Source organism: Mus musculus, chromosome 16 (assembly GCF_000001635.26).
Source record: "Mus musculus strain C57BL/6J chromosome 16, GRCm38.p6 C57BL/6J".
NCBI lineage: Eukaryota > Metazoa > Chordata > Mammalia > Rodentia > Muridae > Mus > Mus musculus.
In genome coordinates, this window is record NC_000082.6 from 31,188,361 (window position 1) to 31,206,593 (window position 18,233).

The 18,233-nt window shown below is 45.3% G+C and overlaps 1 protein-coding gene across 10 annotated transcripts in view; it reads right to left on the reverse strand.

Annotated features, from left to right (window-relative positions):
- Acap2 (ArfGAP with coiled-coil, ankyrin repeat and PH domains 2) overlaps positions 1-12,925 on the reverse strand; it is a 108,874-nt gene extending 95,949 nt beyond the window's left edge. For 4 of the 10 annotated variants that reach the window (XM_006522747.4, XM_006522749.4, XM_017317162.2 and 1 more), the window contains exon 1: positions 12,579-12,922. In XM_006522747.4, coding sequence (XP_006522810.1) covers positions 12,579-12,631 — 53 coding nt within the window. In that variant the 5' untranslated portion in view covers positions 12,632-12,922. Of the gene's footprint in view, positions 1-12,578 lie in introns of all 10 variants that reach the window. The other 6 variants (XR_384614.4, XM_006522743.4, XM_006522744.4 and 3 more) reach the window with 4 other exon arrangements.
- Between the last annotated feature and the right edge of the window lie 5,308 nt (positions 12,926-18,233).

The window sequence follows — 18,233 nt, forward strand, 5'->3', positions numbered from 1 at the left end:
GAAGCAGGGGCAAACTGAAATCAACATTGCTTCCTACCACTTAATTAATACTCCTGTGTCACATCTGTTCCTTTGTTCCATGTCTCTAAACTGGGCTGACAACCAGACACCCCGACAGCCTGCTGTGAGGAATACACAGGGATTTAAGAAGGGTCTAGGATACGTGAAAGCCTTCATGCCATCATTTTTTGCCTTTGCCGCTGCAGTGCTGGAATCAAATCAGAGGCCTTGCACACCCCTGGCTAGCACCCTGCTACTGAGTGTCCCAAGCCCTGACAACTCTATCTTAATCACTAGATAGCAGTCGGCTTGGCCAAGGCTCTACATTATTTTGCAGAATTCCTCCTCTGCCTTGATAAATAATGCTCTCATAAACACCCTTGTTTGCATTAACTCTGCATGCCACACTCACCCCATTATTGCTCAAAAGGCAGAACCAAATATAAAAATACCAATCAAAACATCTATTTTTTTTAATTCGTTTTAAAAATCTCTATGTTCATTAGTTGGGTAATGTATGTGGAGGTCAGAGGACAACCTGTATAGAGGCAGCTTGCTCATTCCACCATGTGGTTCCCAAGGATCAAACACACATTTGTCAGGCTTGGTGGCATGCACATTTACTCACTGAGCCATCTACCCAAGCCCCAAAATAGATGTTTTTTTAAATTGTGAGATATGAGTCAGCAAAACTCAAGACCAATCCGGGCAAATTAGACCCTATTTCAAGATAAAAAGTGAAAACAGCAAAACAGCTCTAAAGCACTTGCCAGGCATACACAAGAAAAGAAGTTCAAACCCCAACATCTCTCTCTCTCTCTCTCTCTCTCTCTCTCTCTCACACACACACACACACACACACACACACACACACACACACAGAGTGACTTTTCTCTATCCCCTTAGCTCGGTATTAAGAATATCCATATTAAGAGAATATGATAAAGTTAACATTGCTAGCCCGGGCATAACTCTCAACTGCTTAACTTTCTTGTCTCTTAGAAGTAGACTACTTTGAACATACAACTGCACTAACAATAACAAGCTATAAGAAACCCAAGGTACTCGGAAAGAGACAAATGAGATACGGTGTGGAAAGGACAGAGAGACCCAAAGATTCCAGGGCATTGGATGCATTGGATGCATGAAATAAAGGAGCCGTGCTAGAAGGTGGTCTTCCAACCTCAGCCATCTCATTGTTGGGGGGACGGGAGGGTGATGAGTCAGAGATGAACCAGCCAGCCAGGCTCTTTTCCAAACTCCTGACTCCTGAATCATAAGCAAAATAAAAGGGCTGTTTTAACTCACTTTAAGTTGTTACACACAGCATCCAATAACCAGGTGCCAATTTAAAGTGTATACTAATCTTTAAGATTATAAATCTCCAACTAGCAAGGGTCCTTGCAACACCTCTACTCCAGTGATGGAGAGACTGCTCAAAGCAGCCCTTCAGGAATAGCAATCTAGGGCACAAGGCTAGCACCTCAGGAACTGCTATGTAGCTCAGGATAGACCTGATCTTCTTGCCTCCACCTCTCAAGTGCTATGATTACAAATGTGTGTTACTGAAACCAGCAAGTCTTTAAAAATCACTTATGAGCCCAAATTTCATTAGGTGTTTGTTGGTAAGATTGTTGGGGGTGTTTGGGCAGTGGGTGAGACAAAACTTCGAAGAAGGGATTTTCAGCTTCTTATGGAACAGAATTAAAGTAAATTAAAGTAACTCCTAACACCTATAAGTTAAAAGCCATTTATAAAAAAAAAATAAAATAGAATAAAAAGAAGAAATGTCAACAAGAAAAGGTTTTTTTAAATTTTTTTATTTACGTACACCTATTTCTGGCTCTCACTACAAAAATTAAAATGGTTAGTCCTGTCAAGTTTAGCTTCCTATGAGTAAATAAACCAGTATATACTCTGACCATAATTTGAAAAATACACGACTAAATTCCAGTATTATTCCCCTTAGTGTTCTAGCAGGGAAAAGCACTTGCTGATCTTGCAGGGGACCCACATGGCAGCTCCCAACCACCTGTCCCAGGTGACTGATGTCCTCTCCTGCCCCCTCAGGCACCAGGCAAGCACGTGATGCACTAACATACATGCAGGCAAGCACTCATACACATAAAATAAAAATAAACAAATCTTCAGAATCAAGTTATATGAATGTTGTCTCTGAAAATACCTACTGCAGCCATGTTGCTTCTTGTGACAGGTGAGATCACCCAAGGCCTTCGTGCCACGGAGGGTAAGATGACATGCGTCAGGCTCACAGTGACCTTCAGGCCATCCTAGACTGCGAGCCCAGTGGTGTTGGCAGTAAATACGAGGAAAAAATATCAAGCATTTAGGATCCTCGACTCTTTGTTTCTACTGAGTTCTTCCAGATCAGCCGAGACTTGCTTTAGATGGGATCTCAATCTAATTTCTTCATTATGACTGAAAATGTGTCAGCAGTTCTTCATCAATAGATGCAACCTCTGGTAATGGTTATAGTTTTCAGCCCAAACATAACACCTAAATCTGCATGACTGGCCCTTATTTGCAGTCAAATGGCTGAAGTCTTCACTTATGCACAACATTGCCTGCCCTGGCACACTGCAACCCATTAGAAAACATTCTCTGGGGCTGGTGAGATGGCTCAGTGGGCAAGAGCACTGACTGCTCTTCTGAAGATCCTGAGTTCAAATCCTAGCAACCACATGGTGGCTCACAACCACCCATAATGAGATCTGACGCCCTCTTCTGGTGTGTCTGAAGTCAGCTACAGTGTACTTAGTGTATAATAATAAATGAATATTTAAAAAAGAAAAAGAAAACATTCTCTGTTCAAGTTCCCCATCATAACTAGAGGCTTCTCCCATCATAACTAGATGTTACTACATGTTATGTCCGTAGCTGTAATTTTATTACATTTACTTGTTTATGTATAGTACTAATATGGAGGGCACAGGACAACTCAGTAGAGCCAGTTCTCAGGAATCAAACAGGTTGCCAGGCTCGGTGGCAAGTGCCTTTACCTGCTGAGCCATCTCACCGGCCCAATGTCTGTAACTTCTGCTGAACAGCAGAACTCACAAAAATTTACTTTTCTAACCAGATGTGGTAGCTCACATCTGTAATCCCAGAACAAAAGGCTGAGGCAGGATTGCTATGGTTCTAGCATAGCAGAAACTACAAAGTGAGACTCTGCCAAAAACTTAAACAAGTGCCAGCAAGATTTCTCATCAGGTAAAGCAGCTGCTTGCCACCAGGCCTGACCACCGCAGTGCAAACCGGAGCCCACAGGACAGGAGAGAAATGACTCTTACAGATTATGTGTTCTCTCTCTCTCTCTCTCTCTCTCTCTCTCTCTCTCTCTCTCTCTCACACACACACACACACACACACACACACACACAGAGAGAGAGAGAGAGAGAGAGATTTCTACATTCACAATTCCAGAGTAAAGGTATTTTAAATATTTTGAAAAGCATTCTGTAAGTGGACACAGCTGTTTCTATCATCCAGACAGTTCCAAGAGTCTCACTGTCTCTTCTCCCATGCGAAGCGCTTTACAACGAGTAAGGTAGAGAGAGTCAGGAGTCAGTCACACCACTGCTGCTGGGACCTCAGCAGAAACCACTTAAAGGAGGAAGAACTTATTTGAGCTCTGCCTACCACAGCAGGAAGCGACAAAGCAGCTCACAGAGGCAGAAGCAATGCAGAGAGGAAGGAACTGGGGACTACATAGCCTTCCAAGTTACACCAGCCATGCCTAGTCCGCTGCTGAGGCTCCACCTCACAAAGTGTCTACACTCTCCAAAACACAGCCACCATCAACGGACCAAGCATTCAACACAGAGCTAATGGAGGTTACTTCATGCTCAAAGCATAACGTTTTACCCCTGGCTTTCATGCTGCAAAAGAAACTTAGCTCCCTCTCAGAGTCATCGTGGTTCCTACACTGTGCAGAACAAACGCAAAATGTTGTCTCCACCATCCTGGGGTCTCCAGTATAGCTTCCCCCCTCAGACTGCCACACAATCTGCATTCGAGGACTCCCACCCTGCCACACATCTCCCAGCCTTCCCTCTGAGAGCCTGCTAGATGTCTCCATGACCCTGCAACCACAATCATACGGATGATGACCAGGTCTGTACCCCCTTGGACCATCACATGGCTGCACTGGCTTCCTGGGCAACAAAGTACAGTGAAATGAATCCTGGGAAATCACTTTCCTAGGCTGCAGTTTACAAACCACATGCCTGGGCAATGCCCTCGTCTCAAGTGAAAGTTTCTTAATGAATTTACTCATCTATGCCCTTGAAACTCCAATGGTTGAAGCCCTAGCCAATTCTGGGGAAGCCTTTAGGGATAAAGTAGCCAGTGATGACTATGCCACAGCTGAACGCTAGAGTGCCCTGAAAAACTCCCTCTGCCACAACTAGTCTGCCTCCAGCCAAGTCTCAGGCCATGAACAGAATGTGTAATGGATCCTCAACAGCCAATTCCCTGAGGAGTCCTTCATCCTGAAGCCTTGAGAGCCTGGCTTTAGTGTTATTCTGCGTTAGTCTCAGCTTTCTGGTCTTCTGAGCTCCCTCCACGGCCACCCACTAACCTGTTTATAGCACTAGAGCCCCGTAGCCCAATCCACCAAACGTTTCCATGGCCCTCCCATAAACCAGTTCCCACAGGCTTCTGAACCACATCCTAAGGTAGTCACGGCAATGGCCCTACTTCTCTAGCACCAATATTCTCTATCAGTCAGTTTCACATCGCTGGGACTAAAACCTCTGATATAAACAACGTATGAGTGGAGGGATTTATTTGTGCTTGTGGCTTCAAAGGATTCACCCACAGTTGCTCAGCCTCACATTCGTGGGCAGAACATCACAGTGACAGAAAGACACAGAGGAAGCTATATGCCTTAGATGGGAAGAAGAGCTAAGGGGGAACTGGGAGAAACCTACTTTTTGCAACCAACCCCAATCTCCAAAGTTTCATACTCCCCAAAACAGCACTGCTGCTGTGGACCAAAAACTCACCACATGCATGAGCGTCTGAGGACAGTTCACACTCACACATGCTACCACGCATCTTAGCAAGATCAGCATGAGCGTCTGAGGACAGTTCACACTCACACGTGCTACCACGCATCTTAGCAAGATCAGCATGAGCGTCTGAGGACAGTTCACACTCACACGTGCTACCACGCATCTTAGCAAGATCAGCATGAGCGTCTGAGGACAGTTCACACTCACACGTGCTACCACGAATCTTAGCAAGCTCAGCATGAGCGTCTGAGGACAGTTCACACTCACACATGCTACCACGAATCTTAGCAAGCTCAGCATGAGCGTCTGGGGACAGTTCACACTCACACATGCTACCACGCATCTTAGCAAGATCAGCATGAGCGTCTGAGGACAGTTCACACTCACACATGCTACCACGAATCTTAGCAAGCTCAGCATGAGCGTCTGAGGACAGTTCACACTCACACATGCTACCACGAATCTTAGCAAGCTCAGCATGAGCGTCTGGGGACAGTTCACACTCACACATGCTACCACGAATCTTAGCAAGCTCAGCATGAGCGTCTGGGGACAGTTCACACTCACACATGCTACCACGCAGCTTGGCAAGCTCAGCATGAGATACTTCCTTTCTCTCCTCGTGGAGAGTTTTTGCCTTTTCACATAAACGAAGCACTTTACGGTTTCTTTTTTGGCATTTCTAGATTTCCACTATTCCTGCACTTTCACACACTCTGGGCCACTAATAAGTAAAACAAAGGCTGCTTGACCACAGGCACTACAATACTACCCAGTCCGTCTGACAGTTAGGACAGCTAAGCAGCATTCACTGTAAACACACACTGAGAAAGGAGGAATTTACATCCCAGCTGGATAGAGAAGGGTAACAGGAGATTTCTTTCACCATACTACTTGGGAGGACAAATTTTAAAACACGGATTTTTCAGGGTTGGGGACACGGCCCGGTTAGTAACCGCCATCTGCAAATGCATAAGGACCTGAGTTCGGATCCCTAATACTAAAGTAAAGGTGGCATGCAGACAAGCTATCTGTAACCAGGAGGATAAGGGCAGCCAAATGCCTGGGGCTCATCAGCCAGCCAGCCACCCTAGCCAAATCCATGAGCTCCAGGTTCAGTGAGAGATTCACCTCCAAATATAAGGTAGAACATACCCCAGTCACAATACAGAAATCAAGCTCTAACTGTACTGGATGGAGGTTTCCTTCTTGCTGGCCACCTCTCCTCCAGACCAGGACATTCTACGCAGGCTGCTGAGGAAGAACTGCCAACAACAGTCCCACTCGGCTGTGAACCAGTCTACAAATCCACCAGCCAGCCATGCAAGCTGTGTCCACTGCTGCAGTAACAGCAAGTCTGCTGTGGAGCAACCAGCCATCTTCTGCTTGGACATGGGGATTCACATCTGGTCCATGGCAGCAGATGTCATGGGCCCTAAGAGGGAAGCTACTGCTGCTGTTCTGCTAAAAGGACATGATGTGCCCATCAAATTATCACCTAAACAACTCTGCTGATGCCTACAGATAGTATTGCTGTCAACTGTTGCAGAAATGAGGCACCTGTATCTTCCCCACGAAGGCTCATGGGAGCAAAAAGCAGAGAGAATGTCAGAGTCAGAGGAAGTAGAGAGCAGTGTGGAATGATGACTCCCAGGCACAGATGAAGGATGTCACACTTAGACGGAGAGCAGCTGTGACTACCTGCACAAGGTGTGCACAAGAGTAGGACTGCCAACAGCCTGTCACAGAGAACAGAGGGGCCCAAGGGTTCCACCACTCCCTGATGATGTAACACAGTTAATGGTTGATAGGGAAGGGGAGACATTTTCTTCAGTGGTGTAACTGGAAGGGGCCTGTGCTCCTGTGGGCATCCCAAAGGATCACAGACATGAAGGGCGAGAAGAGCCAGAAGTGAAAAGAAAGGAGATAAGGGGGAGGGGGATACTGAAGGGTGACAATGGATGAGCAGGGTCACGTGCTATGCTCATGGATGACAGTAATGAAACCCATTAACCCATTATTATATTTAATGAATAGATACTAAGAAAAAATAATAAGATAAAGAGCAATCCAGGAAGACTCCAGCCCCATGGCCTCGAATGCATACACATATGCGCATACCTCTGTGAACACATGTATACAATACACGTGCACACAAAGAAATCAAAAAACAGCATGAATGTTCTAGTTTATGCTTTCTAGAACTTTCCATCTACAGATTTCTATTTTATTATTTCTATTCTGTTTACAAAGGGAGGAGGGCTGTTGTGTACCATGGCGCAGATGTGGAGTCAGAACACACCTCTGGCTGTTGTGTGCCTGGCACAGATGTGGAGTCAGAACACACCTCTGGAGTTGCCTTCTCTTCTCTCCTTGCACCTTTACTTGGGCTCCAAGAAGCCAAGTCAAGTCGTCAGACTTGTGAACCTGGAACTGCTGGGCTGTCAAGCTGGCCCCATTTACTACTTCCCAGTCCAAGATTCATCCAAATAACTGAATCCTTGAGACAATGTTTTAGAAATTATTTTTGTCAGCACACAGAGCCATCATTTTAACTCTACACTATTAACAAAGTCAAAATATTCAGCTACTTTTTAATATTTGATGCATTTAACACTAATGTCTAGTGTTAATATTTTTTAAGTTTTGTAGTAAGGATGATCCCGAGTTTTAGCCAGGTATGGTGGTGCGCTCCTGTAATCCCAGCACATGGAAAGCAGGAGCATAGAATTTCAGTCTGAGCTACACAATGAGACTCTGCCTGAGAAAAATAATAAAAGTAATAATTCTACTTCACAAAATACATTAGCTATGAAAAGATCCAGAATAAGGTCTGGCACACCAGAAAAACTTGCATATATTTCTATAACTTAAATTGATTGAATTGAATGAAAAATTAGAAACAGCAATAAGAAATATCAGGACTCATGACTTTGGTACATGTTAATTTCATTCTACCACTGCTAAGATAAAAGCACATTTCCTGTTATCCTTCTGCCCACTCTATTTTTACTGTAGAAGGTACCAGTTGTCAAGGAGTTTGTCTGTTACAAGAAGGGATATAAAATGGCAAAGCAGTCAGGACTGAGACCAATTTCACTGCAAAATACAACTAAGGTGTACACAGCTGGGTTTTGTTGCAATGTGTTTCACCCACTAAAACTTCTCATCCGAAACATCCTGTTAAAAGATTTTATTCTATGCCAGGTGGTGTGGTATATATGTCTTTAATGCCCACCCTGGGGAAGCAGAGGCAGGTGGATCTCTGAGTTCAAGGCCAGCATTGTATACTATGTGAGTTCCAGGACAGCCAAAGCTACACACAGGAGAAACTTTGTCTCAAAAACAAAACAAAACAAAACAAAACAAACAAAAGTATCACCCTATCGCCCTAGGTAGCCTCGGACTCACAAGCTTTCTGCCTCTGGCACCCTGGTACTGGGGCTGTAGCGATGATCCAACACCCCCAGCTTAGAAATGATTTGGATTACAAGTCCTGAAAATTCAAACAGAGGACTACTTATAGCTCCAGCCCAAATTCAAACTTCAGTAAATACTAATTAAAATGTCTGCCTCCCAAACATTCCCTCTAGAAAAAAAAAAAAAAAAGTGCACTTAGATATTTACATTCTTCCAGACTTTTATAACAAGATTTTGACCTTTAAGTTTTTAAACTGGTATTTTTAAAAACTAAAAATAGAACCCAGAGTTACACAATGAAATGTGTCTTCCAATCCACTAGCAAAATCCAGAATGCCCAGCCCTGGAATGCGGGAGAAAGCACGGAGTTTATTCAAATGCTCAAAAGTGGCGTTTCAACTGCAACATCCTTTTCTCCCTACTTCAGTCAAACCCCTCCTACTTCCTCATCAGTTTAACAGGAAAATGAATGCTTCAACCTTGAATAGTGATGATTCTTTTCTTCAGCAAAATCTGAGTTTGGTATTAAATCTATAGCACCCAAGGCAGTTACATGGAAATGCCATATTTAAATGCCTTAAGATTTGCCTGAAGAATTTCTTTTATTTGATAAGCTTCATTTATTATGTAAATAAATAAAAACATCAATTAATTGGCCCAAAGTCTACACAACTCAATAAACTTCTAAACAGTTAAAATTCGCATATTTGGCGGTAGATAAGTACATAGAGTCAATACTGATAGTATAAAATTTAATGTGGGACTCCACAGCTTCTGTTCTGATTTTTTTTTCCTTAATTTTGTTACTGTTTTATGTGTATGGATGTCTTACCTGCATGTCTATCTGTGCACCACATGTGTGCCTTGTGCCCAGAAGAGGGCATTGGATCCCTGGAACTGAAGTTACAGACAGTCTGAGTGGGCACGTAGGTGGTAGGAATCCAACCCAGGTCCACTTGAAGAGCAGCCAGTGCCAAAGTGAATAAGGGGACTGGGGGTTAAGAAATTAAAGTCAAAGACCAGCCCTCGAATTTCTTCTGTTTTCCTGATTTTTCTTGGTAATAGCAAATAACAACATTTTGTTTGCATTTGTCTATGTGCGTGGTATGCATGTGCATATTTGTATTTATATGGGGGGAGGGGGTCCAAGCACACATGTGTATGCATATATAGAGGCCAGAGGTGGATGTTCCTCCATCCTTCTCCACTTGATCCCAGAGCACTCTGATTCCGTGTCTAGCAAGCCAGCTTATTAACCTAGCTAGCCAACTCGCTCCAGACGATCCACCTCTGCCTCCTGAGGGCTGATACTACCAGCCCAGCAGCTACAAGCGTGCTGGGGATTCATACTCCAACCCCCAGGGACTGCACAGTCAATGCTCTACCCACTGAGCAACCTCAGCCCAAGTGACAGGCTCTTGTTAGCTGTCCAGGCTAGCCTCCAATTCACAATCCCCCTGCCTCACCCTCTGAAGTAGATAGGTTTATAAGCATCCGTCACTCATTCCCACAGCTCACAGGCTCTATTTTGATATGCTTCAATACAGCACTCAAAATCCACCTATTCCCTTAAATCAACTCCGTCCACTATATACATCATGTGAACAAATACTACAAATCTATACAGTGGCAGAGCCATGGAAAGTTACAATTATTGAGAATGTGAACAATGGGGTGTCAATTTCTTGGCACTGTTCTCTATTGTGAATCTAATCTAGGCCCCTAAATAAATACAAGATGCGGGAGCTCTTGGAGCTATGGTGTCTGTGCCCAGTTTTCGGCTGACAATAACTGGAATGCCAGAAGCTTAAAAATCCTAGAACTCTCTGCCTTCTTAAAATAGAGCAAATATCATAATCAAGTTGAACAAAAAAAAGTTCACCATATTACACCATACAACCTGGTATCTCTAATTCTTAACTCATATTCAAGGGTTACTTTAAAAATTCAAGTGTCACATGGCGTGTGATCAACAGCAAAGGCTAGAATAGAAGCCTACTCAAGGCTCTTCCCTTAACTTGACTTTTTATTTATTTCTTTCTTTTTTCAAATCAAATTTATCCAAAACCAGGAGAGCACAAAGAACTGTGCACAAGTAACTTTGGTTACTTGGCATGAAGACACACAGCTTGATGGATGGGGAGATGTCTCAGTTGTTACGGCTTGCCACATAAACCTAAGTAACTGGGTTTGATTTCCCCAAAACATATGTTTAAAAAGACCCAGGAGCATCACCATACCTATAATCCCAGAGCAGGGGAGACAACGATGGGAGGATCCCTAAGTACTGCTGGCCAGCCAGTCTAGCCAAATCAGCAGGCCCAGGGTTCAGTGGGAGATGGCTCAAAAGTCAGTCAGGTGAGAAGCAACTGAGGAAGGCACCCAATGACTACCTCTGGCACGCGTGCACACACACACACACACACACACACACACACACAGAGAGAGAGAGAGAGAGAGAGAGAGAGAGAGAGAGAGAGAGAGAGAGGGAGAGAGAGAGAGAGAGAGAGAGAGAAATATAAACAGCTGAAATCACAGAAGCAAAAATTTTCACAATAAGCAGAACTTTCCACGGTATTGTTTTAAAATTACTTCATTTGCTGCCTAGAGAATAAAGTGCGCCTCCAAAGGCTGCCCTAAACAATCTGTTTGTGTCACTGGGGGCCCTTCAATTCACCCAGGACATAAAACTGTCAAAATTGGATGGCATCAACAGTAGGGAAATTAAGTCCAGAGCCGGGTTTTGTTAGCAAGCTCTAACTTCAAATAAAACTTGCCCCTAGAAAGGAGCAAAAGGCAAAGCCAACGTGTCCTTAAATTTCCTCCAAGTTCCTCCCTCTGCACTTCTTCTCTTTCCTCTTCTTGGAGAGGAGCATGGGATGCCAAATTAACAGTCAGAAGGCTGAGAACAGTCAGTTCCCGGAGGGTGCAAGAATTTACAATGCGCGCCTGGCAGGGAGCTCGGTGGACGCGCGCGCACGCGCGTGTGCGCACACACACACACACACACACACACACACCATACACACAAGCCAAAGCTCAGAGGAAGCTTTCGAGAAATGTCACTATGTAACAAGTTTTAAGGTCTTATTTAGGCCTCAGGCCAGCCCTATCCAGCACAGTGTAAAACACAACCTAGAAAAGCTCCATTCTCCAAACCAAGAGTTTGCTCGCAAATACTCAAAAAGGGAAGAACACAGATTCTGGACCCCCTCAGTACTGCCGCCTCTCACGTGGAAGGCTGGACAGCCCATGTGAATCCAAAATGCCACCACATCAGTTTTGTGACAGATCCACTGGGAGCATCCGACTGTGATCCAGGGCTCTCCAGGCCGCGGGAAGAGGAACAAATGCAATCTTCGGGGCCCTCCTACTTCCGTTCTCAAAACAGAAATGCTGTCTTCGCCCACTCAGCCCTGCACCTCTTCCAAAAGCTTCGACGGAAAGCAGAGCAGACCGTAGCGGTCAAGGGTAGCTAGAATAGGTGGTTCAAAGCCCCCCAGTCCCGATTCCATCGAATCTGCCTCCAGCGCTGCCCTCTCCTCCCGAAACCGAGGCGGCAGAGTAGCGGGAAGAGGAACTAAGTGACCCGCAAAGATGCCCAGAAAGCTTGCGCGCAGAGGGGGTGGGGAGGTGGGCGCCAACGCGCAGCGGAAGGAAAGGGAGAGGAAGAGCGCTAGAGCAGGACGCGACTTTAGGGATTCGGCGGTGCCCTGGCTCCCAGAGAAGCGGCGGCGAGCCAGGGCTGAGGAGGCGACGTCCCCTCTCGGCCACGCCTCGGACTGCAGGCAAAAGGCTGCGGCCCGCCCCGTCAGAAGGCGCGGACTGCGGGCCCGGGTACTCCTGGGGCTGGTTGGTGCTCCCGGGGTGGGCGGTGCACTCAGATCTGCGGGTGTACCCTGGAGCCGACGGTGCACCCCAGGTCGGTGGGTGCTGCCGGCGGCTGGAGGGTATTCCCAGATCAGACGATGCTCCCGCAGCCGGCGGGCGCTACCAGGGCTAGCGATTGCTCCCTGGGTCGACGAGTGATCCTGGGGTCAGCGGCCGCTCCCCAAGACCAGCTCTCACGCCCCGCCGCCAGGATAGGCAGCTCCGGGAGGCACTAGGAGACACGGCGGTTACCTGAAGCGGGGCGAGTCCTTCAGACACTCCTCGAAATCCACCGTCATCTTCATCTTGCCTCCTCCTGGCCTCACAGGCAACGCCGGAGGATCCGCGGGAGCTGCGGGACCGGGGTAGCGGTGGCACCGGGGATCCGGGCGGCGTCGGCGGGCGCTCGGCTGCCTCTAGGGCTGCGCGGAGCTGCGGAGAGCGCTGCGCTCCCTGGGCATAGCAGCCGCGAAGACTGCAACGGCTCGGCAGGCCCTGGCCGCCTCTTCCTCCGCCCCAGCTGAGCGCCGGCCGGGGAAAACGCCCCGGAGTGACAGCCGCAGCCACCAGCCACCGAGCCGCGGCCCCGGGAGGGGCTTCCGGCAGCACCGCCCGCGGGAGGTGCACGGCCACTGCGACAGCCAACCGCGGTGCACAGGCGTCGTTAGGCGGGATGCACGGGTTGCTAGGAGGCCGACCGCGCAGACGCCCTGAGAAGGAAGGAAGTCAGGTGGCCTGCCTCACTCCTCCCTCGGGTCTAAAAGGAAGAAGTACTCTTTAAAGCAGCTTTGGCAGCAGTCTATAGAGGTCTGGGAGCAGTTTAGCGAAACTGAGAGCAGGAGATGTGTGAAGGCACCTTTGATAACCTATTGCTTATTGGTTCCACCGCTTAATAATTTGGAAATTGCCCCTACATACATCTTTTGATATAATCAGAGACCATTTTCTGAAAGTGCAATAGCTAAATTATATTAAAATCACCTTTGAAAGAATGGGAGTATCCGTAAAAATGCATAAGTGGAATGTTTTAACCCAGTGGCTATGAAAACCTAGAGGTAAACTTCTAGGGTTATCGTCTAGCTTTCCCACTTAAAAATAACAGCCCCGATCTGCTACAACAGTCCAGTTGACACAGTGCCACATAGAAATCATCCTTTAAGTGTTGGTTGATAGTCATTGCACTACTGTCTTCTTTACAGGTTAATCAAAGGTCAGGCCTCAGCCAGCTCACATTTGCTATCTAAAGTCTACATAACCTTTGACCATTTGCCTGTATTAGAGAGTTACCACATGCTATTTTTGGTAACCTCACCTATACCTTGATCTCTTCTCCACATTGAGAAAGTACCAGTGAAATACTGAAACTTTTCAGAGAATACACAAACATTATATATGCTTCTTCTTTCCTTAGAAACTTGATTTCACTTTTTTAGTTGAGTTTTACCTGTCTATGATAGACATAGGTCCTCTTGATAGCTACTAACTACATACTTAAATGCTCAATGTCCTCAAATGTATCGACTGGTCAGGCTAATCTTTTCAAGGATTGTAACTTTACCAAGAGAATTAGCCAGTTGTACTACATTGAAGTGCATTGATGATGTGTGATAACTAATCAGCATATGTAATCATTTATTGTGTCAGTGTTTCATCACTCTGTTGCAAGACCCTTTAAAATGGTATTTGTGGTGGGGAATCAAATAAAAATTCAACTGCAGGAGTATATGTTAACTATGAGGCCAATGTAGGCTACATAGTAACATCCTGTCTTAAAAACCATAGACATAATAACAAAAGCCCTGTGTTGCTGGCACAAAACCAGGCAGGGAGAGCATTGGGTAGCACTGAGAATCAAAATGATAAGCACACACTTACACCACCAAAGCTTTGGCAGAGATGTCCAAAACTCGGGAAGACACCCAACATCTACCTCTCTACCACAGGTACTTGCACCACACCTGAACACAGACACATGCGTATACCATAAACCTGCTCCCCCCCCCCCCAAAAAAAAAGCTTCTACATAGCACTTTTTATTTCAAAAAAATTTTAAATCTATGTAAAGAGACAACCTATAGAAGGGAGAATAGTATCTATAATCTGTAACAAAAAGAAGGAGGGGGGAAAGCATCCAGGGTCAGTATACTGGCTCAAAGGGAAAAGGCTCACAAACCTGAGCTTAGCCCTGAATTCCATAGCAGAAAGAAAGCACCAACGATGGAGGGCATACCCTGATCTCCACACATGCAGTGGCACGTTCGGGTCCACACTCACACACTAATTTTTATTGATTTTTCTAATATATGTGTGTTTGTCTATGTAAATATCTGCACCTGTGCTCTGGTCTCCACGGTGGCCAGATGAGAGAGAATCTCTGAAGCTGGAGCTATGAGCAGCTTGATGCAGGTGCTGGGAACCGAACTCAGGTCCTCCAAAGGAACAAGCGCTCTTAAGCACTCAGCCATCTCTTCAGCCCCAACACACATACACACACACACTATAAAAGAAGAAATGCAAATTTTAACTAATGGGAAAAAACCTCCAAAGGTTAAATAATAAAAAGGAAAATATCTAGTAATAAATGGGATAATGGGTTGAATAGACAGTTCTCCAAAAAAAAAAAAAAAAGAAAGAAAGAAAGAAAGAAAGAAAGAAAATAAAAAGTACTCAGTAAGTACTCAGTACCCTTAGTCATCAAGGAAATGCAAATTACAATAACACTGAGATTCTATCTCACCAGAGTCAGAATGAATACTGGGAAAACCGACCACGAGAAATTTGGCTGAGCATATGGAAAGAGAGGAAGCCTCAGATAGCACTGGTAGGAATGGAAACTTGAAGCTAGCATAGAAATCAATATGGAGGTACCTCAAATCCTAAATTAGAACTCTCACATGGTCGCCCATGATAGGACCATTCTAAGTCAGCATACCACAGAGGTACTTGCACACCCATGTTTACGGAGGCACTGCTTAGCATAACCAAGAAGATGAAACTACCCTTGAGGTCTAACAACAGATGAATAGATTTCATGATATTTGCGGGTAAATGGGTTGAACTTGAGGTCATCAGATTAAAAATGGAGTTAGACCTGTATCCATCACCTTACGAAATAACTAATTCCAAATGGACCACAGACCTCAGTGTGAGATCTGAAACTGTTAGAAAAAAACACAACCAGTGCCCTATGTGATGCAGGTGAAGGCAAGGATGCTCTGGATAGGATCCCATTTGCCCAGGAATTGGGACCAACAGTTAACAAGTGGGACTTCACAAAAACCAGAAAGGCTCCTGTACAGCTAAAGAAACAACCAAGTAAAGAGGAAGCCCACAGAATAGGAGCGAATCTTTGCCATCTGTTAGCTAAACGTCCGGCAGAGGCTTAAGATCTTTAATATATAAAGGACTCAGAAAACAAAGAGTTAAGAAAAGTAGACCGTGGATCTGAACAGAGAATTCTCAAAGGAATAAATAAAAAAGGCTAAGAAATATCTATAAATAAATAAATAATAAAATGCTCACTATCCTTGTCAGTTAGGAAAATGCAAATCAGAACAACTCTAAGATCTTAGAGTGGCTAAGGTCAACAAAGCAACAAATGTAGAAAAGGATGTGGAGAAAGGAGAGAACTCTGGCTCACTGTTGGGGAGATTGCAAACCACTCTGGAAATCAATGTGGAGAATTCTCAAAAAGCTAAAAATAAATCTACCATATGTCCAACTATAACATCCTTGGCTCATGCCCAAAGGACTAGACATCCTACTCCACAGATACTTGCTCAGGGATACAGACTGGAATAATCTAGATTCATAAAGACAAATACAATATTTTCTCTCATAGGCAGGCAGAATCTACATTCGGATTTCTATGGTCATGTAGTTGTCCCTGGATACTGTGTATGAGGATCACTGTAATGATGTCAGAGGAATGGCTTCTCCATAGCTAACAGCAAAGGTTTTTATCGGAGAGTAAAAGAATATCCAGAAGGATCTGGAAGAGTCCAGAGTAGAGAGAAAAAGAACCAGCCTGGACAGGGCTATCCGTGAGAGAAAGTAGGACTGGAGAGAGGGGTGGGGAGGCAGGAGGGGGTATCTGTAAGGAGGGGAGCCTGCGAACTGAAAGCAGGCCTGGGTAGTTTAAGGTCAATGCAGAGGTGAGAGGGACCCTGATGCTAATGTGAACTGCTAAATGCATAACGGATATTTATGACTAGAAACCTAGGAGCCTGGAGGCCAGCGTAGACTTTGATATGCTGATAGCCATCACGGGTAAGTCAATGGAGAGCTATATGTCCCTTCTTGTCAGAGGTGAAGTGAGGGAAATGACTCCTTTTGGAGGACAGATGGGAGTCCATTTCACAAGTCCCTAGGGAATGTTATCTAACCACCTGGAATCCTTCTCTAGTCCCTCAGGGGGTGAAACGAGACTGTCCTTTCTGGACATAAGGTCTCTTGAAACCTAACAGATGTATGGAGAACCTGAAAGTAGAGAGCAGGAGGAAGAGGTCTAAGGAGAGGGGGAGGGAAGAACAGGAGCCGGTAATGGGATAAACACATACTGGTTGTTTTTTGTCAACTCAACTTGAGATGACATCATCTGGGAAGGACAGTCAATCAAGGAGTTGCCTTCTTCAGACTGGGCCTATGGGGAGTCTGTGGGGCATTTTCTTGACTAGTGATTGATGGATGCGGAATGCCCAGCCCGTTGTGGTTGCGCAAACCATAGGCAAGTGATCCTAGGCTGTGTAAGAAAACAAGCTGGACAAGCCAAGGTTCGCTATTCTCTCTGCTCCAGTTCCTGCCTCCAGGTTCCTGCCTGGGTTTCCCTAACTAATAGGTTGTAACCTGTAAGCCGAATAAATCGGTCCCTCCCTAAGCTGTGGTGTTTTCTCACAGCGACAAAGCAAACTACTCAGAAATGGGTTCCAGAGAATGGGCTCTTCCTGGGGACAGCCACGGCCCTGTCGTTTTGCTGAGGACTGTATGGAACTTTGGGCTGGAAACATCGTCTTTAGTGCTCGGAGCTTAATGGGGGCTGGGCTTGTGAGGCTTCAGAGGGAAACAAAGACTCTAGTTAGGACTGTTTATGTCTTAAGAATCTGTGTGTGGTTTCTGGTCAGCTGAGGCTGAAGAATCAGCTGTGGTTAACAAGAGACCAGTTCCACCGTAGCTAAACTTCACTTTATTGCGCAGTGGTTTTCAACCTGTGGGTCATGACCCTTTGGGGGGGGGGATCAAACAAGCCTTTATCAGTGTTTGCCTAAAACCACGACAATATTTGCATGACGATTCATAACAGTAGCAAAATTACAGTTAAGAAGTAGCAACAAGGGCTGGTGAGATGGCTCAGTGGGTAAGAGCACCCGACTGCTCTTCCAAAAGGTCCAGAGTTCAAATCCCAGCAACCACATGGTGGCTCACAACCATCCGTAACGAGATCTGATGCCCTCTTCTGGTGTGTCTGAAGACAGCTACAGTGTACTTACATATAATAAATAAATCTTTAAAAAAAAAAAAAAAAGAAGTAGCAACAAAAAATAATTTTATGGTTGGGGGAATCACCACAACGTGAGGAACTACATTAAAGGGGCAAAGAATTAGGAAGATTAGAAACTAGTTTTTACTGGGATAATGGATGGTGGTTAGGTTGGGCTGAAAAATCAGCTGTGGTCAATAAGGAGTCAGCTTCCTGAGGCAAAAATCTTCGGGGAAGTATTTCCTTGGGGTCAGCATCCAGAAGAGGAGGCCAGGTGGAGGGAAGGCAGTGTCTCAAACTGGCAGCCACACTTGGTAATATGTGAGAGTTTCCTATGTGGTGCTGATTTGGGCTCTCCTCCTCTGAGATACCTGTGACACATCTTAGAATAGAAGAAATTCAATAATTTTCATCTCATAATAATGGAAAGT